Source organism: Panthera leo, chromosome A3 (genome assembly GCF_018350215.1).
Source record: "Panthera leo isolate Ple1 chromosome A3, P.leo_Ple1_pat1.1, whole genome shotgun sequence".
Classification (NCBI taxonomy): Eukaryota; Metazoa; Chordata; class Mammalia; order Carnivora; family Felidae; genus Panthera; species Panthera leo.
Window position 1 is genome coordinate 49899861 of NC_056681.1, and position 27738 is coordinate 49927598.

General features: G+C 39.4%; 1 protein-coding gene across 5 annotated transcripts in view; it reads left to right on the top strand.

Moving 5' to 3' along the window:
- The window catches only part of GINS1 (GINS complex subunit 1), a 28610-nt gene extending 872 nt beyond the window's left edge, over positions 1-27738 (top strand). Inside the window, exons 1-8 of one of the 5 annotated variants that reach the window (XM_042931801.1) lie at positions 4794-5007; positions 9284-9348; positions 13582-13680; positions 14213-14303; positions 17593-17709; positions 23893-23967; positions 25149-25314; positions 27169-27254. In XM_042931801.1, coding sequence (XP_042787735.1) covers positions 4933-5007; positions 9284-9348; positions 13582-13680; positions 14213-14303; positions 17593-17709; positions 23893-23967; positions 25149-25265 — 639 coding nt within the window. In that variant the 5' untranslated portion in view covers positions 4794-4932 and the 3' untranslated portion in view covers positions 25266-25314; positions 27169-27254. Of the gene's footprint in view, positions 1-4793; positions 5008-9283; positions 9349-13581; positions 13681-14212; positions 14304-17592; positions 17710-20547; positions 20708-23892; positions 23969-25148; positions 25315-27168 lie in introns of those variants that run through there. The other 4 variants (XM_042931805.1, XR_006200600.1, XM_042931804.1 and 1 more) reach the window with 4 other exon arrangements.

Genomic DNA, 27738 nt, shown 5'->3' on the forward strand with positions numbered 1-27738 from the left:
AACTTTAAAACAAAAAAAGTAGCTGATGGAAAAAATAAGTTTCAAAGATAAATTTACACTTCTGGAACCCAAGTTAAGAACTAATTCAACTCATCTTACAAAGAAAAGAGTAATTTCACAAATTTGGTTTTACAGTTTTGGCATTCTTTAATATGGCATTATTTCTTACAAACGATCTACCACCTAGAGATTTGCTTACTTTCTTTTTCTTTTTTTTTTTTAATGTTTATTTTTGAGACAGAGAAAGACAGAGCATGAGCAGAGAGGGGCAGAAAGAGAGAGGGAGACACAGAATCTGAAGCAGGGTCCAGGCTCTGAGCTGTCAGCACAGAGCCCAATGTGGGGCTCCAACCCATGAACCGTGAGATCATGAACTGAGCCCAAGTTGGTTGGCTAACCAACTGAACCACCCAGGCGCCCTGAGATTTGCTTATTTATTACAAAGTGAACTTGTGTAATTTCAACATTTGTGTCAGTAGAAAACTATTGGCAACTGATCATTTAAGATCAATTAGAAATGCCTTTAGAAATTCAATAGCTCTTGGGGTGCCTGGGTGGCTCAGCTGATTGAGCATCTGACTTCAGCTCAGGCCATGATCCCATGAGCTCACAGTTCCTGAGTTTGAACCCCACTTCAGGCCCACTAGTATCAGCACAGAGCGTGCTTTCGATCCTCTGTCATTCTCTCTCTTCCTGCCCCTCCCCCACATGTGCTCTCTTGCTTAGAAATAAAAAATAAGACATTTAAAAAAAGGAATTGAGTAGCTTCTTATATTAGCTTTGTAATGGTACTTCTAAATTACAATAGAATTTCATTGACTGTATTGCAAAATATATCACAACCAGCATTCATATTTGTGTGGATATCTCCAAATACTCTCCTAGAACTGAAATGATGAATTCTTTGAAGTGTTAAACTAGCACATACCGGAGACTGGGAATCTAGAAACTGAAGTTAAAAAAAAAAAAAAAGTTGACTCCATCACTCACAAAATCCTTTTTAATAGAAAAACAAAAAAGCAAGGAAGGTAGGGCTGTTGAGAAGAGAGAAATGTGAGGGGTATTGAGTCTTGCTGGCATTTAGGACTTGCTCATATAGTCCTCAACTCTTGGTCCTCTAGGGGCCAAAGGCAGGCTTCCCCCAAATGGGCCACTTTGGTTTGAAGATTATTTTGAACTAAAGGCAATCAAGACCTATGGACTTAAATGTTTTGGCCCTCCCTTAACTAAATAGAAGAATCTAAATTGGGAGTCTTTCCCAGAATAATGGTTATTACCAGAGATAAACTTTATCTGAATGACCCATCTATATGACAAAGCAGACATCTAAATTACCAAACATCTGCTCTTCTTATTGCCCTGTGACTTGTATTCGTTCCGTTCTAACTCCCAGACCCCTGGCTGCTTCTCTTTAGTTCAGGATAATAAATATATCTTATTTTGTGTGTCTTTCAAGTTTCTGTGTCAATGTGGATTTCCTGTATATAGGAAACTAAATATTCTCCTGTTAATCTGTCTCATATCAATTTGATTCTTAGTAGAGCTAGAAGGACCTAGAAGGGGACAGGAAATTCTTGCTCCCCAATATACCACATTGGCTTTCTGGGTAGTATCTAAAAGTCTTTAAAGTCTTTAAAGACTACACTGGTGACACCCACATTTGTATCTCTAGTCCACACCTCTTCCTTAAACCCAGGCCCCTCTAATGGTCTCTTGTTCACTCTGATATACTATTAGCATCTAAAGTTATTATGTTCAAAGCTGAGCTCCCAACTCTTCCAGCCCCCAACTCCTTGTGTAACCTTCCTTACCTCAGGAATGGCAACCTTATACTTGCATTTCCTTAGGCCAAAACTCTGAGATCACCCTAGAATCCTCCCTTCTTATGCCATGGTGTCTATCACAAAGCCTTATCAGCTCTCCTTTCAAAATCCATCCAGGATCCAGGCCACCTGGGCAGCTCAGTTAGCTACTTTTTTTTTTTTTTTTTTAAGTTTATTTGTTTATTTTGAGAGAGACAGAGACAGCACAAGTGGAGGAGGAGCAGAGAGAGAGAGGGAGATAGAGAATCCCAAGCAGGCTCTGCGTTGTCAGTCTGGAGCCCGATGTGGGGCTTGAACTCATGAAACGGTGAGATCATGACCTGAGCTGAAACCAAGAGTCAGACTGAGCCACCCAGGCACCCCAAGTGGTCAGTCAGCCACTTTTGATGTCAGCTCAGGTCATGATAGCACAGTTTGTGAGATCAAGCCCCAAGTCAGGCTCTGCGCTGACAGCGTGTGGAGCCTGCTTGGGATTCTCTCTCTCCCTCTATCTCTGCCCCTCCCCTACTCATTCTTTCTTTCTCTCTCTCTCTAAATAAATAAATAAACTTAAAAAAGTAAAGTCTATCCAGGATCCAACCACTTCTCACCATAAGTGGTCCTCTGCCTCCACCTTTACCCACTTGTCTACTTAAGTCAGCTGTCAGAAAGGTCTTTTTAAAGACTTAGGTCACTTGTTTGCTCAAAATACCTATATGGTTCCCCATCTCACTGAAAATAAAACAGAAAGCTTGTGAAAGGGCCTTTGGGGTCCTACCTGACATGGCCTCCAGCCCTCACTCTGATCTCAATCACCAGTGTCTCCCTCCCTTACTTTACTCCAGTGTCACTGACTCCTTGCTGATGCACAGGCCCCAAGAAGGGGTGTGAGTGGCATGTGTGTGAGCCACCCATCCTCCTCGTTGTGGCCTTTGCACTTGCATTTCTGCTGCCCATAATTCTCTGCCCATCCTATGGCCCCATCTCCACACAGCTTATTCCCTCTCTGCTGCAGGTCTGTGCCGCCTTTGAACACTATCTCAGAACCTTCAGGCCCTCGTCATCACTCTGTTTACCTTCCCTGGCTTATTCTTCTTTGCACTTCTCACAAATATATTTATTATCCGTATATCTGTATCTGTGAATTGCTCTTTTCCCATACTGGAACATAGACTGTGAGCGCAAGGACTGTATTCACTGTTTTATGTCCAATGTCTAGAACAATGCCCAGTATGTAGTAGGTACTTCATAAACATTTGCTGAAGGAGTAATGAATTACTGCAACCCCTCAGAAGTGTGTACTATTGTCCCTACTGTACAGGTAAGGAAGTAAGGGTCTGAAATAAAAAGGTTTATGTCAGGGGCACCTGGGTGGTGGCTCAGTTGGTTGGGCATCCTACTCTTGGTTTCAGCTCAGGTCATGATCTCAGAGTTCGTGAGTTTGCCCACATCAGGTTCCACACCAATGTGTGGCACCTGTTTAGGATTCTCTCTCTTTTCCTCTCTCTCTGCCCCTCCCCTGCTCATGCTCGCTCTCTCTCTCTCCCAAAATAAATCAACTGAGAAAAAAAATGCTATTTAATAAACACCATTTGTTTAAAAAAAAAAAAAAAAGGTTTAGGGGTGCCTGGGTGGCTCAGTCAGTTGAGCGAGCGACTTCAGTTCAGGTCATGATCTCACAGTCTGTGGGTTCGAGCCCCACATTGGGCTCTGTGCTGCTTCAGATTCTGTGTCCCCCTCTCTCTCTGCCCCTCCCCTGCTCATGCTCTCTCTCTGTTTCAAAAATAAAAATAAATAAAAATAAAACATATTTAAAAAAAAGGTTTGTGACAAAGGAAGGTTGTGGATGCTGGCGACTTTTGGAATAGAATCCTGTAGCACAATCCACTATAGTTCTGTGTATTTAATTTAAAAAAAAATTAGCTAAATTATTCCTTACAGTAGAGCTGAAAAGGAAATGTCACTCAAAGATTCAAAGACTTTGTAGGCCATTCCCATGCTCATTGTTCAGATCACATATCTACTGTATCTATATTTGCAAAAGAGGAACAAAGTTTCTAGGGTTAACTAGCATGAATCCAAGCAATATTGCCTTTTTAAAAAGTAGCCAAACAAAACAAATTGTTTCTATAGCAGTAATTTCCATTTTTTATTCTATAGTTATGAAAATGTCCATAATCATGTAGGTAAGATTATGGCTGTCTGAATTCATGTTAATCTAGTATTTTCCCTTTTTGTAGATTTCATGAATACAGCTATTTTACAAATGTTTTTAAAGGACTGCTTTAAAATCAAAAGTGGTACTGTAGAGTCAAAAGCTTAAATACAAACTCTGTCACATTAGACGTTGTGTGACCTTGGGCAAGTTATCTATCTTGGGTCTCCTGGAGGGCTCAGTGGGTAGAGCATGTGACTCTTGATCTCGGGGTCATAAACTCAAGCCCCACCTTGGGTGTGGCGCTTACTTTAAAAAAAAAAAAAAAAAAAGGTTATCTAACTTGTTTTCTAATCAGTACCAAGAGTCTTAAAAGCCACCTCAGGTTAATCGTGAGAATTAAATGAAATATGTCACAGCCCATACCACACAGGAGATACCCAAAAAAACTTGCTTTTCCTCTTCTATCGAACAAAAAAAAGCACACTGCAAAACTAAAATGCTGCGTCAGAACATGAATGCACAAGTTTGAGTTTTTTCTCAACCTCAAAGTGCAACCCCTTCTGAACCTAAACAAAAATGAATCAAATGTAAAAAGGAAGAACAAAGATGTGCACATCTCGCGAGTGGCGCTAGGGAACTCGAAAGTCTCTTCTCAGCCTACAGGCTGGAACCCAGGTCCACTAAACTCCCCCAGCTGCGGGGGTTTCCCTAGAGAAGAGGGCACCGCTTCCCCATCTGTTGTGCGGCTGCGCAGTAGAGGCAAATGTCCCTTCACAGCCGCCGTAAGCCGCGAGGCTCAGGAGCGTGTTACTATTGGCTGGGTGTGTTTGGCGCCAAAGCGGAGGCGGAGGCGATTATCTGCGGCTGTGGGACTGGGAACCATAGTACCTTAGAGAGGGGTCCGTGAACCCAGCGACCGTTTGGCGTGAGAGCGGTCGGTTTAGGAAGCTGCAGGGCCGGGGCGCGTCCGACATGTTCTGCGAAAAGGCCATGGAGCTGGTCCGCGAGCTGCACCGCGCGCCAGAAGGGCAGCTGCCAGTCTTCAATGTAAGGGAGGACGGAGTTTCACCGGGCGGGTCGTGCTGAAGGGGCGGGGTCTCGGAAGCGCTGGGGGAGGCCTTGGGGCGGGCCTGGGGCTCGTGGGAGGACTGCAAGAGGATCTGGCTCCCAGAGATTCTAACCTGCATATCCCCTGAGGGTGTGCTTTCTCAGCTCGAGTCGGGAACAAAAATTTTGGAACACGGAAAGACAAAATATAGCAGGAAAAAGAGTGCATTCATGTTTATGTCCCCCAGCGATTTGGTGAATTTCCTCATGAGTGTATGTCCTTCAGTGTTTTTTCATGTATGGCTTTATTTCTTGTTCCTGTGTTTGATCAAGCATTTCTTGGTTTCCTGATAACAATCGAGCATTTGTTGAGCACTCTGGCAGAAGCTAGTCCTGTAGAGCCAGACTGGGATTCTGACTCCATCATGTGACCGTGGGGCTGTTACTCATGCTGTCTGTGCTGTCAGTTTCATCTACAAAAACGGGAAAGTTGGTAATAATAGTAGTCAACTCTTCCTGTAGTGAGGGCTCTGCAAGTTGGTATATGTCAAGTTCTCTGAACAATGCCTGACACACAGCAGTGAAGTGTTTGCTATTTATTTTCTTTCTACCGCTGCTGCTGCTACTATAACAATCATTCTTATTTTTGTTACTACCGACAGCAGGGTGATAAGCACGTGGCCTACGTTAATCTTGTTCTCATAAGAACTCTGAGATTTAAACCATTTTTTCCAGCCATATACACAGACGCTTAGGGGCATTTTTTTGCCCATAGCTAATAAGAAGTAAAGCTAGGATTTAAACCCTGACAGTCTGGCTCAAGACCTGCACTCTAAATTTTATACTTGACTGCTTCCCTTCTCATAGAGCAGCCACTATTTGGAGCCAGGGCATGTTCTGCTGGGAGAGGGGCACAAAAAGGAGTAACAGAATGCAGTGTGATGACACCAGAGAGGAGCATAAGGAGCAATCAATGTTGGTGTGGTCTGGGGTAGAGGAGCAGGCATTTGAGCCACACATGGAAGGATGAGGGGACCACTCTGAGAAGGAAGATAGGCATGGCAGCCAAAGGATACAGCAGTGCAGAGACACATGGTCACATAGGTAGGGGTGACTGACAGGGTGTGTGCAGAGGCTAGGAAGGTGGGTTCTAGGCCTAAGAGAGTTCAGTGGTCATGCACAAGGCATTTGGAAATTGGTAAAGGATTTTACACAGGAGAGTGATAGGGCAGTTTTTTATGTTTTGAGGATAATGATGGCAGCACTATGGGGGAATGAGTTGGAGACAAGAAAGAACAGAGTCAATGAGATGGTTATGGGTGGTTATAATAGACCAGGTGAGAGCTGTGTATGATCCAGACTGTGTTTGGTTGCTGGGCCTGGAAATCAGTGTCTGAGTTTCAGAGACAAGGCAAACAGGACTTGTAACTGTTAGGATGGGGGTGGGTAATGAATGAGAGGGAGTCTCAGGGAAATTCTCTCTCAGGGACTGTATCAGATTTCAGGAAAAGAGTGTTTGGGGAAAGGCGAGTTTTGTTTTGAACATTAAAGAGAACGTGGTTGGACAGTTGGGTCATTTTGCAGATGAGACTGAGCCAAGAGAAATTATAGATCAAGTTAAGGGATTTGTCTGAACTTGGAGCATATTGAATGCAGAGCCTCACCTTGAACACAGATTTCCTAGATTTCAGTCTGTTGTTCTTTCAGGACTGTTTAAACTCATTTAAAAAGTTAGGAGACAATGGTGGGAAGTTCAGCAGAGATGCTGGAATGCCGAGGGGTTCAGACTCTTAAATATGACTGCAGTTGGACAACCAGGCATGTTGAAGGTCATCTACCGTAAGAGGAAACAAACCCAAAGAGGCAGAGACTTGTCCAACAGGAGCTAGCCAACCAAACCCTTAGTCCAGCTCTCTGTTTCACTCAAATTTTAAGTTAAGTGTTGCTTGACCACTTTTGGAGGGCCCAGGGGTGGGACTTAGAAGTTGTAAGATCCTTCCTTTTTCTTATTTTTTTAATTTATTTTTGAGAGAGAAAGAAAGAAAGAAAGAAAGAAAGAAAGAAAGAAAGAAAGATAGATAGATAATATGAGCAGGGGAGGGGCAGTGAGAGAGGGAGACAGAGGCTCCAAAGCAGGCTCTGTGCTGACAGCAGAGAACCTGATGTGGGGCTCAAACTCACGAACTGTGAGATCATGACCTGAGCTGAAGTTGGATGCTTAACCGACTGAGCCACCCAGGCATCCCAGATCCCTCCTTTTTCTAGGTCTTAGTTTGGCAGAGCACCTTTTGCAGTTTTTGTTCCATGTGCACCTTCCACTGACAAACTCACCTGCTAGCCAGGTGACTCAGCAGCCTGGAAGCTGGTCACTCTTTGATACAGCCAAGCAGGGACAGTCCAATCCACCTGAGTGATTTGCAGGCCATAGACCCATGACCCCACTCGACCCTTCAAGAATCATTCCTTCCAGGAAGATGATAGTCACTCAGTTTAGAGCAAGGACTCTTCCTTGTTCATTCTCTCTCAGTGTTAGGTACTGTGTTCAGCAAATTGAAATGATTGTCCACTTTCTATATGCAGAACGGGTAATAATTTAAGTGAGTTTTTAGGGAAATTATCTTGGACTTCCAGCCTGAGGTGGGAACACAAAATAGTGCAGTTTTCACTATAGATTAAAAAATCTAAATTTGAAAGCATGTGTGTATTTTCACAAAATTATTTCACACTTGTCTTTTGTATACCTGCAGATCTATTGATTATACAGGAGTTTTCAGGTATTCCTGAAAATACTATTTGCTGATAAAAGGAATATTCTGTAAATATTTCTATATTATTTATGTTAAATATTTTTATAAATAAAAAGTTATTTAGGGGCGCCTGAGTGGCTCAGTCGGTTAAGCATCCAACTTCAGCTCAGGTCACGATCTCACAGTTTGTGGGTTCGAGCCCCACGTCGGGCTCTGTGCTGACAGCTCAGAGCCTGCAGCCTGCTTCAGATTGTTTCCCTCTCTCTCTGCACTTCCCCCACTCATGCTCTGCCTCTCTCCTTCAAAAATAAACATCAAATAAAACATTTTTTAAAAAAGTTATTTACATACTTTTATCATACCTTATTGCTTTGTAGGACTGATGTTTTTTTGTCATTAGTTTTATCAAAGTGTAATTTGTATACAACAAAGTACAAATTTAGCACATTTTTTAGTTTTACTAGTATATATATCCATGTAACCAGTGCTACAGTCAAAATTTCTGTCATCCTCAGGGTTCCCTTTTCCCTTTTGTAGCTACCTACCACCTACTACCTATAGCTTTTGTAGCAGCTTTAGTCAACCACTGGTTTTTTTGGTGTGGATTCACTGTCATTCCTTTTGATGGCCAAATAACATTCCATTGAGTGAATATACCATATTTGGCATATCATCAGTTAATGGATATTCGGGTGTTTCCATTTTGTAGCTGCCATAAATAATGCTGCTCTGGGGGCACCTGGGTGGCTCAGTCAGTTAAGCATCTGACTCTTAATTTTGACTCAGGTCATGATCTCACAGTCGAGAGATCAAGCTCTGTGTCAGGCTCCGTGCTGAGCGTGGAGACTGCTTAAGATTCTCTCTCTCCCTCTCCCTCTGCCCCTTCCCTGCTTGTGCATGTGCATGCTCTCTCCAAAAAAAAAAAAAAAAAAGTGCTGTTCTGAACATTTATGTACAAGGTTTTGAATGAACATATGTTTTCAGTTCTCTTGAATACTTGTTGGATAATATGGTAATTATATGTTAAATGTTTTGAGGACGGTGCCTGGGTGACTCAGTTAAGCATCTGACTTCTGCTCAGGTCATGATCTCACAGTTCATGAGTTCAAGCCCAGCATCAGGTGAGCTCAAGCCCTGCTTTGGGTGAACATGAGCCCCTCACTGGGTGAGCCCCACGTCTCTCTCTGTCTTTGACCCTTGGAGGATTCTCTGTCTCTCTCCCTCTTTCTGTCCCTTGCTCTTGCACCCTGTCTCTCACAAAAAAATAAGTAAATAACTTTTTGAGGAACAATCAGATTGTTTTCCATAGGGCTCTACCACTTTACATTCCTATCTGCAGTGCTTGAGGGTTCCAATTTCTCCTCATCGTCACTGACACTTGTTAGAGCCAATCCTAGAGGTATGAAGGATTACTGCTTTTTGATAAGATTTAGTATAAATCAAAGATAAATATAGGGTAGATGAAATATTGCTATAGACTTAGTAGAGGAATTAATGGATGTGTATTAATGCCATTTTATATGTTCTAGGAGGATGGACTCAGGCAAGTTCTGGAAGAGATGAAAGCTTTGTATGAACAAAACCAGTCTGATGTGTAAGTTTTGATGAGATTGATATTTTATTTTATTTTTTAATTAGGTTTTTGTTTTTTATTATTTTTTTAATGGTTTCAGGAGTAGAATTTAGTGGTTCATCACTTACATATAAAACCCAGTGGTCATCCCAACAAGTGCCCTCCTTAATGCCCTTCACCCATTTAGCCCATCCCCCCACCCAGCACCCCTTCAGCAACCCTCAGTTTGTTCTCTGTATTTAAGAGTCTCTTATGGTTTGCCTCCCTCTCTCTTTTTATCTTAGTTTTCCTTCCCTTCCTGTATTTTCATCTGTTTTGTTTCTTAAATTCCACATTTGAGTGAAATCATACGATTTTTATCTTTCTCTGACTGACTTTTTTCACTTAGCATAATACACTCCAGTTCCATCCACAATGTTGCAAGTGGCAAGACTTCATTCCTTCTGATTGCTGAGAAATATTCCATTGTGTATATATACACCATGTCTTCTTTATACATTCATCAGTCAGTAGACATTTGGGTTCTTTCTATAATTTGGCTATTGTAGATAGTGCTGCTATAAACCTTGTTGATGTTCCCTTTTAAATACAAGGGTGCAATTGTGGGGTTGTAGGGTAGTTCTGTTTTTAATTTTTTTAAGGAACCTCCCTGCTGTTGTCCAGAATGGCTGTACCTGTTTGCATTCCCACCAGCAGTGCAAAAGTGTTCCTATTTCTCTGCATCCTCACCAACATCTGTTGTTTCCTGATTGTTCATTTTAGCCATTCTGACAGGTGTGAGGTGGCACCTCATTGTGGTTTTGATTTTCATTTCCCTGATGATGAATGATGTTGAGCATCTTTTCAGGTGTCTGTTTGCCATCTGGATGTCTTCTTTGGAAAAGTGTCTATTTGTGTCTTCTGCCCATTTCTTCACTGGGTTATTTGTTTTTTGGGTGTTGAATTTGATATGTTCTTTATTTTTTTCTTTAATTAAAAAAAAATTTTTTTACGTTTATTCATTTTGAGAGAGACAGAGTAAGCAAGGGAGGGGCAGAGAGAGAGGGAGAGAGAGAATCCCAAGCAGGCCCCTCACTGTCAGCTTGGAGCCCGATGCAGGGCTCGACTCACAAAACATAAGATCATGACCGGAGCTGAAACTGAGAATCAGATGCTTCACTGACTGAGCCACCCAGGCGCCCCTAGTTTGATATGTTCTTTATACATTTTGGGTACTAACCGTTTATCTGATATGTCATTTGCAAATATCTTCTCCCATTCTGTCAGTTACCTTTTAGTTTTGTTAATTATTTACTTTGCTGTGCAGAAGATTTTCATCTTGATGAGGTCCCGATAGGTCATTTTTGCTTTTGTTTCCCTTGTCTCCAGAGACATGTCTAGTAAGAAGTTCCTGCTCCCAAGGTCAAAGAGATTGTTGCCTGTTTTTTCCTCTAGGATTTTGATGGTTTCCTATCTTACGTTTAGATCTTTCATCATTTTGAGTTTATTTTTGTGTATGATGTAAGAAAGTGGTCCAGTTCATTTGTGTGCATGTCACTGTCCAGTTTTCCCAACACCATTTGCTGAAGAGACTGTCTTTTTTCCACTGGATAGTCTTTCCTGCTTTGTTGAAGATTAGTTAGCCATACATTTGTGGGTCCATCTCTGGGTTCTCTATTCTATTCCCTTGATCCGAGTGTCTGTTTTTGTGCCAGTGCCATGCTGTATTGATGATTATAGCTTTGTAATACAGCTTGAAGTCCGGAATTGTGAAACATCCAGCTTTGGTTTTCTTTTTCAACATTACTTTGGCTATTTGAGGTCTTTTCTGGTTCCATACAAATTTTAGGATTGTTTGTTCTAGCTCTGTGAAGAATGCTGGTGTTGTTTTGATAGGGATTGCATTGAATATGCAAATTGCTTTGGGTAGTATTGACATTTTAACAATATTTGTTCTTCCAAACCATAAGCATGGAATGTTTTTCCATTTCTTTATGTCTTCTTCAGTTTCTTTCATAATCTGTCTATAATTTTCAGTGTACAGATCTTTTACCTCTTTGGTTAGGTTTATTCCTAGGTATTTTAAGGTTTTGGGGGCAATTGAAAATGAGATTGATTCCTCGATTCCTCTTTCTGCTGCTTCATTATTGGTGTATAGAAATGCAACTGATTTTCGTACGTTAATTTTATGTCCTAAGACTTTGCTGAATTCATGTATCAGTTCTAGCAGTTTTTTGGTGGAGGTTTTCCACGTACAGTATCATGTCATCTGTGAAGACTGAAAGTTTGACTTCTTTGTGTTGTCTGATTGCTGAGGCTAGGCCTTCCAACACTTTGTTGAACAACAGTGGTGAGAGTGTACATCCCTGTCATATTCCTGACCTTAGGAGGAAAGCTCTGTTTTTCCCCGTTGAGGATGATGTTAGCTGTGGGTCTTTTGTATATGGCCATTATGAACTTGAGGCATGATCCCTTTGTCCCTAAAGAGGGTTTTGTGAGCGTTTTTATCAAGGAACGATGCTGTATTTTGTGAAATGCTTTTTCTGTACCTATTGAGAGAATCATGTGGTTCTTATCCTTTCTTTTATTAATGTACTGTACCACGTTGATTATTTTGGGGATCTTTAACCAGTCCTGCAGCCCAGGAATAAACCCCACTTGATGGTGGTGAATAATTATTTTAATGTATTGTTGGATTCAGTTTGCTAGTATCTTGTTGAGAATTTTTGCATCCATGTTCATCAGGGAAATTGGTCAGTAGTTCTCCTTTTTAATGGAGTCTTTGTCTGGTTTTGGAATCAGTGTAATGCTGGCTTCATAGAATGAATTTGGAAGTTTTCCTTCCATTTCTATTTTTTGGAACAGTTTCAAGAGAATAGGTGTTAACTCTTCATTAAATGTTTGGTAGAGTTCCCCTGGAAAGCCATCCGGCCCTGGACTCTTGTTTGTTGGATTCAATTTCTTTACTGGGTATGGGTCTGTTCAAATTTTCTATTTCTTCCTGTTTTCAGTTTTGGTAGTTTATATGTTTCTAGGAATTTACCCGTTTTTTCCAGATTGCCCAATTCGTTGGCATATAATTGTTCATAATATTCTCTTATTAATGATTGTATTTCCGCAGTGTTGGTTGTCATCTCTCCTCTTTTCATTCATGATTTACTTGAATCCTTTTTCTTTTTAATAAATCTAGCTATGGGTTTATCAATTTTGTTAATTCTTTCAAAGAACCAGCTGCTGGTTTCATTGATCTGTTCTACTGGCTTTTTTATTTTGATATCATTGATTTCTGCTCTAATCTTTATTATTTCTCTTCTGCTAGTTTTGGGTTTTATTTGTTGTTCTTTTTCCATCTCCTTTAGGTGTGAGGTTAGGTTGTGTATGAGACATTTTTTTCCTTCTTTAGGAAGGTCTGAATTGCTACATACTTCCCTCTTAATTTATTATATACTTCCCTCTTGTTTTGTTTTTATTTTTGTTTTTTTTCCTATTTTTTTACGGTAAAATACAAATAACAAATTTGTCATCTTAATCATTTTAGTGCATATTCAATAGTATTAAATACGTGCATAATGTTACACAGCTATCTGCACCATTCATCCTCATAACGCTTCATCCTGTAATACTGAAACTCTGTGCCCATTAATTAATCTGGTTTTTAAATGTGATACTTAGTTAATATCTAAGGAGATGTACATTTTATAGGGTAAAACCAAAACTTTTCCCTCTCTGTGAAGAACACTGAAGTATAGGACATGCATGTAGTTGAAGATCAATAAATATTTGTGGGATGAGTGAAGGACCATTTTGACTCCGTTTTAGCTCACTTTATTCCAAGGATTTGGAAGAGTAGTTCCTTTTAAAATAAAAACATGATAAAAGACCATAATCTTAAACCATGATGTTAGGCTTGTCTCTTATACTAGCATGATAAAGGAATTCCAAAAGGTGAGTTAACACTATGTCTTTTGAAAACAATTGAGATTAATCAGTATGCAAAAATGCAAAATACCAAATGGTTAAATGAAATGCTAATAGCGTGATCTTAAGTAAATTAGTTAGCTTTTGGCTTTTTTATCTTTTAACATAATAAAAGCTCTGATGTGGAGGCAGGTACTATTTGGTTACATTAACTGTTGATTATATAAATGGGCAAAAACAAACATGGAAGTCCTTTGTCAGTTGGCTTTGAAAATTTTACTTAGCTAAAAATACATATTCATTCTTTTCTTCTTCTTTTTCTTTTTTAATGTTCTTTTCTTTAAATGTTCTTCCCAGGAATGAAGTGAAATCAGGTGGACAAAGTGATTTGATACCAACCATCAAATTTCGACACTGTTCCTTGTTAAGAAATCGACGCTGTGCTGTAGCATACCTGTAAGCTTCTCAGTTTTTGCTTGGAGTGGCAGGAAACAATGGAGGATTTTGCATGTGGTTTCCTAATTAACCATTTTGAAAGGATAACAGAAATTCTTACATTTGTTTTTCCTGGGCAAGCATTCTAAATACTTATCTTTTTTCCATTATGATTTTTTTAATCATGAAAAATGCAGTTTTCATAAAACTAGAATATTATGAAGAATATTATAAACCTCCCCCCCCCCCCTCCAGGGAGCCATCATCTAAGTTTAACAATTTTTAACATTTTGCCATATTTGCTTCATCTTGTTTTATTTTTCTGTGCTAAATTAATGTAGAACATCATGGCCTTTTACCACTGAATATTTTAGTATGCATCTCTAAGAAATAAGGTCCTTTTTGGATCTTTTTTCACATGACCACTGTACCGTTCGCAAACATTGAGAAATGAAGAAGCCTTCACCACACCTGTCCTGTCCATATTTGTGTATCCCTGTTGTCCCAAAGGTGTCTTCTTATAGTTATGTGGTCTCATACCTTCTTGTCCTAGGTATGATCGACTGCTTCGGATCAGAGCACTCAGGTGGGAGTATGGCAGCGTCTTGCCAAATGCTTTACGGTTTCACATGTCTGCTGAAGAAGTAAGTTAGCACTGTTGTTCTCGTTTCTGATCTGGAAAATGCTGGTTCTGGCATTGTCCTGTGAAAGTATTTACAGTATTTCTCTTTGTGTTTAACATCTGTTTTTCAGCAATTTTTGGCTTGTATTTATTTGGTATATACTGTGATAAGAATTTAGGAGTAATTCTAAGTGCTATGTGGAAACTTCTGTTATTGACAAAGTAAAGGGTCCCATTATGTTACTTATTAGTGATGCATCAGTAGGATTAAAAACTGGCATTATTATTTAGATGAGTGTGTATGTGTGCATGTGCGCATGCCCTTTCCTAGTCAACATGAATACTCTTCATTTGTCCAGTCACTAAGGCACAGAGCTAGCCCAGTATTTAAGGACACAGGACTAGAGTCAAGTAAACCTAGGTTCAGACATTGTCCTTGTCACTATCTAATCTTGGGCAAGTTACTTGAGTTCTCTCTATGCCTGAATTCCCTCATTTACAAAATGAGGATGGTAGTACTTACCTGTAGCAGGTTTGCAGTAGCTTCTGACACTATGTAGAGTTAGACTGAACTTGATGGGCTAAGACTGCCCTCTGCAGACACCTGCCACAGGTTTTGGGTGTTCCCAGGGCCACTCTCCCTTGTGACTAAATGGCTATAAATTCAGGGGTTCCTGCTATCTTCTTTGGTTTGAGACTTTGAATCTCTTAATGTCAGTCCAACTTCCAGAGAGGAGAGGGGAGTTAGAGATGGCGCTCAGTCACATGGATAGTGATTCAAGCAATGGTGCGTGTGTGATGAGACCCCAGTAAAAATTCTGGACACCAAAGCTTGTGTGAGCCTCCCTGGTCGATAGTGCTTTGTGTGTACTGTTACACATCATTGTGCCAAGAGTATGATGTGTCATGATTCTATAGGGAGAGGACCCTAGAGCTTCATGTTTGCTTACTGTCAGGGAATAAGAATGTCCTGTTCTCTTCAAGGTCCTAGCCAGACTAAGAGTCGAATTTAACACAGGAGAAAAATCAAATTTAACTTCATACATACTGGGAATCCACACAGACATGGAAATTCCAAAGATAGTGAGGCAAAATGAGGTATACATGTTTTGTTTTTGTTTTTTCTTAAAGTAAGGTCTATACTCAGCATGGGTCTTGAACTCAAGACTCAGATCAACAGACACATGCTCTACTGGCTGAGCCAACCAGGCCCCCTAAGAGTTAGGGGTTTAGGACTTCAAAGGGAAAGAATGTAAGTAATCCTTAGGAAGAATGAAAAAGAGCAGATATTTGGTAAACAGATCTTTGTTGGGCCCACAGAAACAATGAAACAAAGAGAGGACTTGCATCAAACTGTCCTTGCTAGGTTCTTCCTTGTCTACCATACCTTGTCCATAGCATAATATAGTTGTCTATGGTGGTAGCTCTCTTCCTAGAGCAGGTCCTCTATCTAAATTTTTTTAAGGCAGTTGTAGGGGAGGTAAAGAGCTTTTCCTGAATATGCTGGTTTATTTATTTATTTTTTTGAAAAAAAATTTTAATGTTTATTTTTGAGAGAGAGACGTAGCATGAATAGGGGAGGGACAAAGAGAAAGGGAAACCAAATCTGAAACAGGCTCCAGGCTCTGAGCTGTCAGTACAGAGCTCGACACCGGGCTTGAACTCACGAACTGTGAGATCATGACCTGAGCTGAAGTCTGGACGCTTAATCTACTGAGCCATCCAGGCACCCCTGAATCTACTTTTTAACTCAAAATAGTCTTCATGCCAAAGTGGCCCATTTTGGGGTGACCTGCCCTTGGCCCCTCTAGTACCCTCCCAGAGCTCACTCTGTGTGTCTTCCTTTGGCTGGTTCTGATTATTATCCCTCTCGCTGTGGTAAAATTGTGATTGTAAGTGTAGTGCTTTCTAGAGCTTTGTGAGTCATTCAGGTGCATTATTGAACCTGAGGTTGCATGCATGTGTACACACATACATACACACACACTTTCTAATGAGGGTTATGAAGGTGTTTTTCTGTGTAGTTTCTTAAGAGCTATGTTGTTTTACCTTTCACAAGGACATCTACAGTAGTGGCATTGGTTTTTGTATATAATGTTAAAAGTCAGCTTGCATTTTGGATATGGATATTGAGATGATCCAGCACCATTTAATTGGAAAGGAGGACCTCCTTTCCCCATTGCTCTGTGCATGGTACCACTTTTTTTCATAAATTGAGTATCAGTATATCTGGGGATTTAGGATAGGAGACTTTCCCTTGTGTTCTTTTAATTTATTTGTCCTTATGCCAGTTCTGTATTGTACCTTTATAAGTTGAGCAAGCATACCCATCTTGTTCTTCTTTTTCAATTGTCTCAACTGTTTTGGGCCCTTTGAATTTCCATGTAAATTTTAGACTCAATTTGTCAGGTTCTATTTTTTGTTAAATGAGATTTTGATTGAGATTGAATTGAATACATAGATGAGTTGATATTATAATACTGAATTGTGAATGTGGTAATCCCTCCATATATTTAGGTCTGTAATATGTTTCAACAATGAAAAAAATTAACAGATTTACTGAGGCAAAATTTACATGCATAAAATGTACTCTTTTAAAGTATCCAATTCAGTGTTTTTTAGTATATTCAGAGTTGTGCATCTACTAACAACATCTTATTCCAAGACATTTTCATCACCCCCAAAAGAAACTGTGTATCCATTATCAGTTATTTCATGTTTTCTCCTCTCTTCCCAGCCCCTGGAGATTACTAATCTACTTTCTCTCTTTATAGATTTGACTACTATGGGTTTTTCATATAGGTGGAATTATGTAATACGTGGCCTTTTGTGCCTTTCAGTTAGCATGTTTTTAAGATTATCTATGTTACTGACATTATCAGAACTCTATTCTGATGTGTGGCTAAATAATATTCCATTGTACAGATATACATACCTTATCCACTCATCAGTGATAAATACTTGGGTGTTTTTCTCAGCAGGGTTTTATGGTTTTCAGAAAAACCATCAATACAATTTGGAGAGATCATAATTCTGAAATGGTATATTTTTCATGGTTCTGCTTCTGGTCTGTGTTTAAGTATGCTGGCATATAAATTCTGTGAGAATGGAGATTTTTGTTCACTTGGTAAATGATCCATCCTAAATACCCAGAACAGGGCCTGGTTCACAGCAAGCAATACTTGTAGTTTAAATGAATGAATGGTCAGTAATGATCCATGTGGGGAAAGGTGCTATTTATAAAAGGATGAGTATACAGTTTTTGCAAGTTTCTTTCTTCTAATTTTGTCAAATGATCATCTTGTTTGCAGATGGAGTGGTTCAATCATTATAAAAAGTCCCTTGCTACTTATATGAGGTCACTGGGAGGAGATGGAGGTTTGGACATCACACAAGATATGAAACCTCCGAAAAGCCTATATATAGAAGTAAGAATACCTTTTAAAATGGGTTTTTCTTTAATGAATAAATTGTGCTGACTTTTATCTAAAATGAGGGGTATGTATGAATATTTATTAACTTAACTTGAAACAGAAAGAAACATACATCCAAACCAAAAATGTTACCTGTAGGGGGATGGCGGGAATAGGATAGAATAGTGAAAATTGTTTTCTTTTCTTTTCTTTTTTTGAAAATTTTCTGAACATACCTATTTACACAGTGTTAACTTTGGAAACATGTATATATTTTACATATTAAAAAGTTAAAGTAGAAAACCAACCTACAGATTTTGAAAGCAGAACAAAAATGAACCTGTGTTTCAAGTTGGTAGATTAGTCAAACAGGAATTATTTTAGTTTTTTTTTTTTTTTTTTTTTTAAGCTTATTTATTTATTTTGAGAGAGAGTCTTAAGCAGGCTCCATGTTGCCAGCACAGAACCCGATGCAGGGCTCTATCTCATGAACCGTGAGATCATGACCTGAGCCAGAATCAAGAGTTGAACGCTTAACCAATTGACTCAGTCACCCAGGCACCCACACCCCCAATGGATGTGTTCTGAGGATGAAAAGAATTACAGGGGTGCCTGGGTGGCTCAGTCAGTTAAGCTTTGGACTTTGGCTCAGGTCATGATCTCACAGTACACAAGTTTGAGCTCTGCATTGGGTTCTGTACTGATAGCACAGAGCCTGCTTCTGATTCTCTGTCTCCCTCTCTCTCTGCCCCTTTGCTGCATGGCACATGTGAGTGCATGTGCATTTTCTCTCTCAAAAATAAATAAACTTAAAAAAAGATGAAAAGAACATTTAAAAAAAAATTTTTTAACATTATTTAAAAAATGGGGGTGCCTGGGTGGCTCAGTCGGTTAAGTGTCCAACTTCAGCTCAGGTCATGATCTCGTGGTTCGTGGGTTCGAGCCCCACATCAGGCTCTGTGCTGACAGCTCGGAGCCTGGAATCTGCTTTGAATCCTGTGTCTCCTTCTCTCTCTGCCCCTCCCCTGCTCTTTCTCTCTCTCTCTCTCTCTCTCTCTCTCTCTCAAAAATAAAAATTTAAAAAATTTTTTTAAAAAGATGAAAAGAATTGCAAAGAAATTTTAAACTGTTTTTAGTATAGTAATCATATTATTAGTAATGTCATTACTGTTCTTTTGAAACATTTTATATATTGACAAATCAAGCAAAAAAGTAATGTCACCAGTAGCCAAGATTTTCTTTTTCCTTTTTTCTTTTCTTTTCTTATTTTATGTTATTTTGTTATTTTATTTTGTTTTATTTTATTTTATTTTATTTTATTTTATTTTATTTTATGTTTAATGTAATTTTTTGTCAAGTTAACTAACATACAGTGTACATAGTATGCTCTTGGTTTTGGGGGTAGATTCCCATTATTCATCACTTACATACAACACCCAGTGCTCATCCCAACTCATGGCCTCCTCAATGCCCATCACCCATTTTCCCCTCTCCCCCACCCTCTCCCTCAACTCTCAGTTTGTTCTCTGTATTTAAGAATCTCTTATGGTTTGCCTCCCTCTCTGAAACTATTTTTCCCCCTTCCTTACTCCCATAGTCTTCTGGTAAGTTTCTCAAGTTCCACATATGAGTGAAAACATATGATATCCGTCTTTCTCTGACTGACTTATTTCACTTAGCATAGTACCCTCTAGTTCCATTCACATTGTTGCAGATGGCAGGATTTCATTCTTTCTCATTGTCAAGTAGTAGTCCATTATATATATAAATCTTCTTTATCCATTCTTTATCTTCTTTATTCACATCTTCTTTATCCATTCATCAATTGATGAATATTTGGGCTCTTTCCATAATTTGACTATTGTTGAAAGCACTGCTGTAAACATTGGGGTACATGTGCCCCTATGGATCAGCACTGCTGTATCCTTTGGATAAATTCCTAGTAGTGCTATTGCTGGGTCATAGTGTAGTTCTATTTTAAATTTTTTGAGGAACCTCCAGACTGTTTTCCAGAGTGGCTGCACCAGTTTGCATTCCCACCAACAGTGCAAGAGGGTTCCCGTTTCTCCACATCCTCACCAGCATCTGTTGTTTCCTGAGTTGTTAATTTTAGCCACTCTGACCGGTGTGAGGTGGTATCTCTGTGGTTTTGATTTGTATTTCCCTGATAATAGGTGATGTTGAGCATCTTTTCATGTGTCTGTTAGCCATCTGGATATCTTCTTTGGAAAAGTGTCTATTCATGTCTTCTGCCCATTTCTTCACTGGATCATTTGTTTTTCACGTGTTGAGTTTGGTTAAGTTGTTTATAGATTTTGGATAATAACCCTTTATCCAATATGTCATTTGCAAATACCTTCTCCCATTCTGTTGATTGTCTTTTAGTTTTGTTGATTGTTTCCTTTGCAGTTCAGAAGCTTTTTATCTTGATGTGATCCCAGTAGTTCATTTTTGCTTTATTACCCTTGACTTCAGTGACGTGTCAAGCAAGAAATTGCTGCAGCTGAGGTCAAAGAGAAGATTTTCAAAATAAGAAAAAATAGATTCAAATATTAAAATGAAAAAATTAAGTGAAAATTTTGTATTCCCAAACTGCAGTTCAAAATATCAGCATGGACTCATAGGGAATTATCTCTCTTTTTAAAAAAATGTTTCTTAGTCCACCGGAAAGATCTACGGACAACAACCAACCCAGTGCCAAGAACATCCAAGTTCTGGAGTCCAAATGCCATTTTCCACTAAAGGAAACCAGATTTAATGGTGGTGGGGCCAAGGGGGAGGAAGGTGGGAAAGGCTGATTCCAGGGTCTTAAGTAAAAGCACAAGCTGCATATGGAATTCCTTGTCTTTGTAGAAAGCAGAGTGTATCAAGGACTGCAAGCGGAGTGCTAAAACCATGGGAGCTGATTTGAAGGATCTCTCATTGGACAAAGAAGGAATAATCTGAGCCTCAAAATGATTAACTTCAGTGAATTGCATCACATCAGTTATGTGAGAAGCATGAATGCATAATGGTATCAAATAACAACAGTTAAAAAAAATAAAATCTTTTTGGTTCCCGTTAGAGAATATGAGGGATGCAAGTTATTTTGAAAAGTGGTAAATAGGGGCATCTGGGTGGCTCAGTTGGTTAATCATCTGACTTTGGCTAAAGTCATGATCTCTCTGTTTATGGGTTTGAGCCCCACATCGGGCTCTATGGTGACAACTCAGAGTCTGGAGCCTGCTTCAGATTCTATGTCTCCCTCTCTCTCTGCCCCTTGTTCTGTGTTTCTTTCTTTCAAAAATAAGTAAATATTAAAAAAGAAAAAAAGAAAAGTGCTAAATAAAAGAATGGGATCAACCATCTCTATCAGCCTTTACTGTACCCTGAGTTCTGTCTCAAGGTAGCCAAATAGCCAAATTGTTTACAAGGGAAATTCTTTTCTTCCTTTTCTTTCTTTTTTTTTCTTTCTTTTTCTTTTCTTTTTCTTTCTTCCTTCCTTCCTTCCTTCCTTCCTTTTTCTTTCTTTCCTTTCCTTTCCTTTCCTTTCCTTCCTTTCCTTCCTTTCCTTCATTTCTTTCCTTTCTGTTTATTTTTTTTTAATTTTTTTTAACGTTTTATTTATTTTTGAGACAGAGAGAGACAGAGCATGAACGGGGGAGGGGCAGAGAGAGAGGGAGACACAGAATCGGAAGCAGGCTCCAGGCTCTGAGCCATCAGCCCAGAGCCCGACGCGGGGCTCGAACTCACGGACCACGAGATCGTGACCTGAGCTGAAGTCGGAGGCTTAACCGACTGAGCCACCCAGGCGCCCCTCTTTCTGTTTATTTTTTAAGTAATCTCTACACCCGGAGTGCCTGGGTGGCTCAGTTGGTTAAGTGTCCAACTTCAGCTCAGATCATGATCTCATGGTTTGTGAGTTCAAGCCCCGCGTTGGTCTCTGTGCTTACAGCTCAGAGCCTGGAGCCTGCTTCGGATTCTGTGTTTCCCTCTCTCTCTGCCCCTCCCCTGCTCATGCTGTGTCTCTCTCAAAAATAAACATTTATAAATTGAAAGAATTAAAAAAAAAAAATAATCTCTGCACCTAACATGGAGCTCAAACTTACAACCCCAAGATCAAGAGTTGCATGCTCTACTGACTGAGTCAGCCAGGTGCCCTGGGGAATTTCTTCTTCATGGAAGAATTCTGGCTAATACAGCAGAAATAAAAGAACTACATTGATGCCATTTTGTAGCCTTAACGTGTGGAGGCAAATAGCTTCTAAAACTGGTAGGTGAAAGTTAGTAGAGATGATAATGATGAATATGGATGAGTACAGGTAATACCTACACCTGCTTGATCAATCTTAACATCCAGAAAGGAACAACCAGATGTTTTGTGCTTCATGAGGTCTTAGAAGAAGAGCTTAATAACATCATTTGCCAGAAAATCAAACCTGATCTGATCCAGCCTCTAGACCTAACTTCCAGTTTAGAGGAAATTCAGGGATAGAGGAACATGTTAAGTGACCCCACAAAGATCCACAACAAAATCTAGCTTTTGGGAAACTACTAAACAAACTACCCAGTTACTTTAACAAATAAATTGCCAAGGGGAGGAAGGAAAAGGGGAATAACTGTATAGATTAAAAGATGTGGAGACTTGTTAGAAACATGTAATGTGTAGCTTTTGTTGGATTCTGATTTGAACATGGCAGCTTTAAAAAAATTCATGAGACAAATGGGGAAATTTGGGTACTAACTGGATAGTTCATGATATGAAAATTATTAATGGGCACCTAGGTGGATCAGTTGGTTAACCATCTGACTCTTTGATCTCGGCTGAGGTCATGATCTCACTCTTTGTGGGGTGGATCCTGCTTAGAATTCTCTCTCTCCCTCTCTCTCTGCCCCTCCCCCACTTGCATGCATGCACATGTGTGTCTGAGCTTTTCATTCTCTCAAAATAAATAAACATTTTTTTTTAAATTATTAATAAGATGTGATAACAGTATCGAGATTATGCTTTTTAAAAAGAATCTTATACCTGAAACTAATACAACATTGTATGTTAACTAACTGGAATTAAAATAAAAAGTGAAAAATTTTTCAGTGAAACCAAAAGCTAATTCTTTGTGAACAAGATAAAATTAATAAACCTCTAACAAATTATAAATACACAAATAAAAAGAATCTTATTTTGTAGAAATAGATACTAAAATATTTATAGATGAAATGGTATCCAGGATTTGCTTCAAAATAATCCAGAAGTAGGTGAGGGAATAAGTTTGGCCACATCTTGATAATTGTTGATGCCAGTTGATGGAGTTTCATTGTATTAGTATTTTTACTTTTGAATATGTTCGAGATTTTCCATAATAAAAGTCTAAAGAAGCAAAAAGGTGGTAGTGGTGGTAGGGATTTTTCTTAAATAGTATTTCTTGAACTAAGTAAAATACCTTTGGGAGTCATGGTAAGTAAGATTCCAGAGGAATCAGGGCATGAAATTATCCTGGAAAAGTAGAAGACTGGAACTTGCTGTTGGGGTTGGCTTCATTCATAGCAATGTGAGAACTCAGTAGCACAAACTCCAGTCCTGAGTGCTCATGGGAGAGGAAAACTGTGGTCCTGGTGTCCTGTTGCAACACTGAGAATTGGAGTCAGTTGGTGATCTTGGCAGTTGCACACATGGTTTTCAAAAGGCTGCTTTACTCTCCCACCTTCTGACCAAGAGTCTCTCCTGATACTTAGGATGTGATTCTGCATCTGTTCTTTCATGGTGTACTTCTACCTATTCCTGGGAAAGAATCTTCATATTGAAGGAGATTGGAAGAATCTCTTTAAAACATTTTGGAGACTTACCTATGTCCTATTCTCAGATATTGTTATATTTTTGGAAGAACCTATAAGAGGCAAGTTGGAGTCAATCTAAAACATTTTCTTTTCTTTGTAGATACGTACTTTGATTTTTCAGGATTTGCAGAGGCAACACAATACATGATGTTGTATTCCCTCTGCAGCTCCCTGGGTTTTCTTGGTTGCAGCACAGACATACACATACATTTGGATATCTGCCATTCTTCTTCCTCCCCATCCAAACAGGACATTTGGCATCTCTAGAGGACCACAGTAAGGAATGCTAGGCCCATGTACACAGAGAAGAAACAAACAGAAAGTGACTTTATGGTTACTACATATTAAAAATAATTTCGATAAAACATCAGTTTTTCTTTTCAGGTGCGGTGTCTAAAAGACTATGGAGAATTTGAAGTTGATGATGGTACTTCAGTCCTATTAAAAAAAAATAGCCAGGTACTTCTCATCTTGAGATACTTTAAATCTTATAAGAGTGTTCAATGATGGAAATGTTAGAATCAGTAGCAAAATAAATGTTACCTTGTGATGATCATTTGTATCATAAGCATTATGCTTAGTATAAGATACCCTGTTTTGGCCATTTTCTGAATATAAAGACTTGAAGCAAATGTTGCATATTACTAAGAAAAAGTTAATTTATTAGATTATCGCATGTATTTAACACTAAGCATGTTCCTGGGAAATTATCACAATGGGCCTTATTCTGGGTAAGCGGGTTTGTTCTAGTTAAGGGCCTGTTAAATTGTTGGATTTAGCTACTTTCTTTGAATTTATTAAAAAGGTGGTAAGCACTCACTTTCATCTTGTACATCACCCTTTAAATCCTAGTTCTTTAACAAGCAAAGAGTATACGGATCAAAAATTTCTAAGTATTTAACATATAAACCTAATAGTTTAATAGAGAAAGACTGAAATTGTGAATCTCAATATATTGTTTTCTTAGAAATCATCAAGTTCACATTAGATGAGTTTTCACTTCATATGCATTCACATTAGCTAGATTTATTTTTATCCTGTCTTAATTGTTTGTAGTCACATTAGTGTAGGACAAAAAATGACCTAATAAAAACCACTCTTTCTTTCCTTCCCATTTTGTTTTCAGCCAATTAGTATCTAAAGCCCTTAAGTCATTGATGTCTTGTTTATGCCCTGGAGCAAAGTAATGCTGAGGTTATGTGGTTCCCTTAGGGTGAATTATTTTACTAGTACTCTTGGATCTTTTATTTCCTAAAAAATAAAAAAATTTTTTTAATGTTTAATTATTTTTGAGAGGGAGAGAGAGAGAGACAGAGCATGAGCAGGGGAGGGGCAGAGAGAGGGAGACACAGAATCTGAAGCAGGCTCCAGGCTCTGAGCTGTCAGCACAGAGCCCGATGCGTGGCTCGAACTCATGATTTGTGAGATCATGACCTGAGCCGAAGTTGGACGTTCAACCGACTGAGCCACCCAGGCGCCCCAAAGTTTTAACATTTTAAAGACACATTTTCAGGGGACCCTAAAATCTTTGGTTGGTAAGGCAAAAATTTCCTTCCCAAGTATCCTCTTCGAAGTAGGATAATAATGAATAGAAAGCAGATGCTAAAGAAATGCTCTCATAAAAATCTGTCCTTCTGTAGGACCCAGCAGGAAGCTCTGATTCACAAGAGCAAAGCTATCCTCATAAAGCAAGACAGGAGAAAACTGCATCTCCAGCACCGTCCTGTTTGAATTTCTTTCTCAAGCTCTGTGGCTGATCTCCCCACCTAGTGTGCTGAGACGGTGATTTTTCACTGGAGTGCCCAGGTGGGCCTGGGGCAGTTGGAAACCAGCTGAGTCCCTCTTCCTGCTCCCCACTAAACAATTGTCACTCTCTGTGTGGACCATGCAGAAGCCTTTCCCTTGAGATGCTTTTGACTTGTCTCTCAGTATTGCCCTACCCTCAGGTATAAAAATGGAAAACAGTTTTATATGTTTTTTTTACCTACTATGTATTTATCTAGTATAATTGATATTAAAGGGATTTTTAAAATGTCTGACCACATCTAAAACCAGTTTTCTACAGTTTTCTGTAGAACCTGGTGTAGATCATTTATTAATAGGGGAAACATTTTTTTGCCATACCTTTTTTTTTTTTTTTTTTTGGAGAGAGAGTGTACTCGGGAAAGGGGGAGAGGGAGAATGAGAGAGAATATTAAACAGGCTCCACACTCAGCACAGAGCCCAACTCTGGGCTAGGTCTCACCACCCTGGGATCATGACCTGAGTCGGAATCAAGTCAGACACTCAACTGACTGAGCCACTCAGGCGCCCCAGCATACATTTCTTTATACTTGTGCATATGGCAAGCATTTTCTGTTTGTTCAGAAATCAGAACCTCCTCCCCCTTTAAAGTAGGTATTAGAATAACTTGAACAACTCAATTTCCCCCCCTTTTTTTTTACATTTTATGTTCTCAAGGCATTTTAAAACCTCACTTAACAGTTTAGACAGCAGTGTGTCTTCAGCCCATGAGTCTTCCTGGCTGGTCAGGAGGGATTTGTTTAGTCACAGGCCTCATAATGAATGGGCCTGTGAACTGGTGAGGTGCACAGGGCCACTGAGCTACATTGCGCATCCTGGAATAATTTTGACAGTTTCTCCTGCTGCAGTTACTTTTTTATTTCTTTATTTTGAGAGAGAGGGCACACATAACGTGCTTGTGAGCAGTGGAGGGGCAGAGAGAGAGGATCCCAAGCAGGCTCATGCTGTCAGTTCAGAGTGGGGCTTGATCCCGTAAACTGTGAGATCATGACCTGAGCTGAAATCCAGAGTCAGACACCCAGGTGCCCTTGCAGTTACTTTCTAAGAGTATTTCCTCATACTTTTCTGACGTAGCATTTGTAGTTTTTACCCAAGTATGTCTGTCTTTTCTTTGAGGTTTCTTTGGTCACCTGTGAGCTTGGAAAGTTTTCCTGCCCTGCTTCTTGCACCTCCTCAGCCCAGACTTCAGTAAACATTTCGTTTTAAGTCTCTGTGCTTTGAGGGAGTCAGACAGGAAGGCTCCTTTCTGTCTCAGAAGGAGAGTGGTTTCTTAGGAGGACACAGAGGGCAAGCATTAGCTGGATACCAGTGTCACAAGCAGTGTGTGAACAGCACCCATGTTGTAGGTTGCAGATACTTTTAATCCTTGTACAATATAGGAGGAAAGTTGCCACTGTTGTTACTAGAAGAATAAATGTTCCGACTCAATACTAGAGAAAGCTTAATGGGGAAGATTCTCCTTTCCCTGGTCTTATTAACGAACTGCTGTCACATTTGTAATCCACTGCCACAGAATCTCACCCCTGGATTTTCTGTGCATAAATCCCAAAATGTAGACACTAAGCAAAATTCATACTGGAATGCAGAATTCTTCAGTTTAAATTGAACTTAAGCAAACTATGAATTTGTTTATAAAAATCAGAATTCAGTGTGGTTCTAAGTGGCATCAATTTTCAGTTGATTAAAGTAGCAAATATACTTGTTTAGCTTTTAACTGCTTAGCTGTTTGAAAAATATGTAATCAAATTGCTGCTTTTTAATGATGCAAAATGTAATTTTAAATTCTTTTCCAATCGTTTCTTTTCTCTCCTCTTCCCCCCCCCCCCCCCCACGCCCCCACACCCCGATTCCTCTCAGCACTTCTTACCTAGGTGGAAGTGTGAGCAGCTGGTCAGACAGGGCATTCTGGAGCATGTGCTGTCCTGACGTTGGGCTGAGGTGCTGCCAGGCTTTTCCCCATGGTGTGAGGCAGAGCCAAGACACGGAAAGTTCTACATGTCCTTCTCCACCTTCCCCTGTTTGGTTTTAAAAGTTACAGACATTCATGAAGATAAACAGGAATATCTGGCTGAGGAGTATCCTTTTGTACAGGATTCTTCTTCCTCTTTGTAATAAGCTCTATCTATAATCCTAACATTCCTGTAGTTATTAAAGTGTGTTTTTTAACAATTTTTTAATGAAAGTAATGAAAATGAAATGTAATGCAAAAGTAATGAAAGTATTTGAATTTCTTAGTTTTTCCCCCAATAGTAATGATTATTTTCATTAATGAACATCTCTGATGTTGCCCACAGTATAGTATACTAAGTCATAAAACATAAAGTACAAATCCAAGGAAGGTAGTAATACCTTTCCTAAGTTACAAAACTTTGGCAAATTAATACAGTATTCTTTAATACAATAAAATCCTTTTTTGTTGTTGTTGGA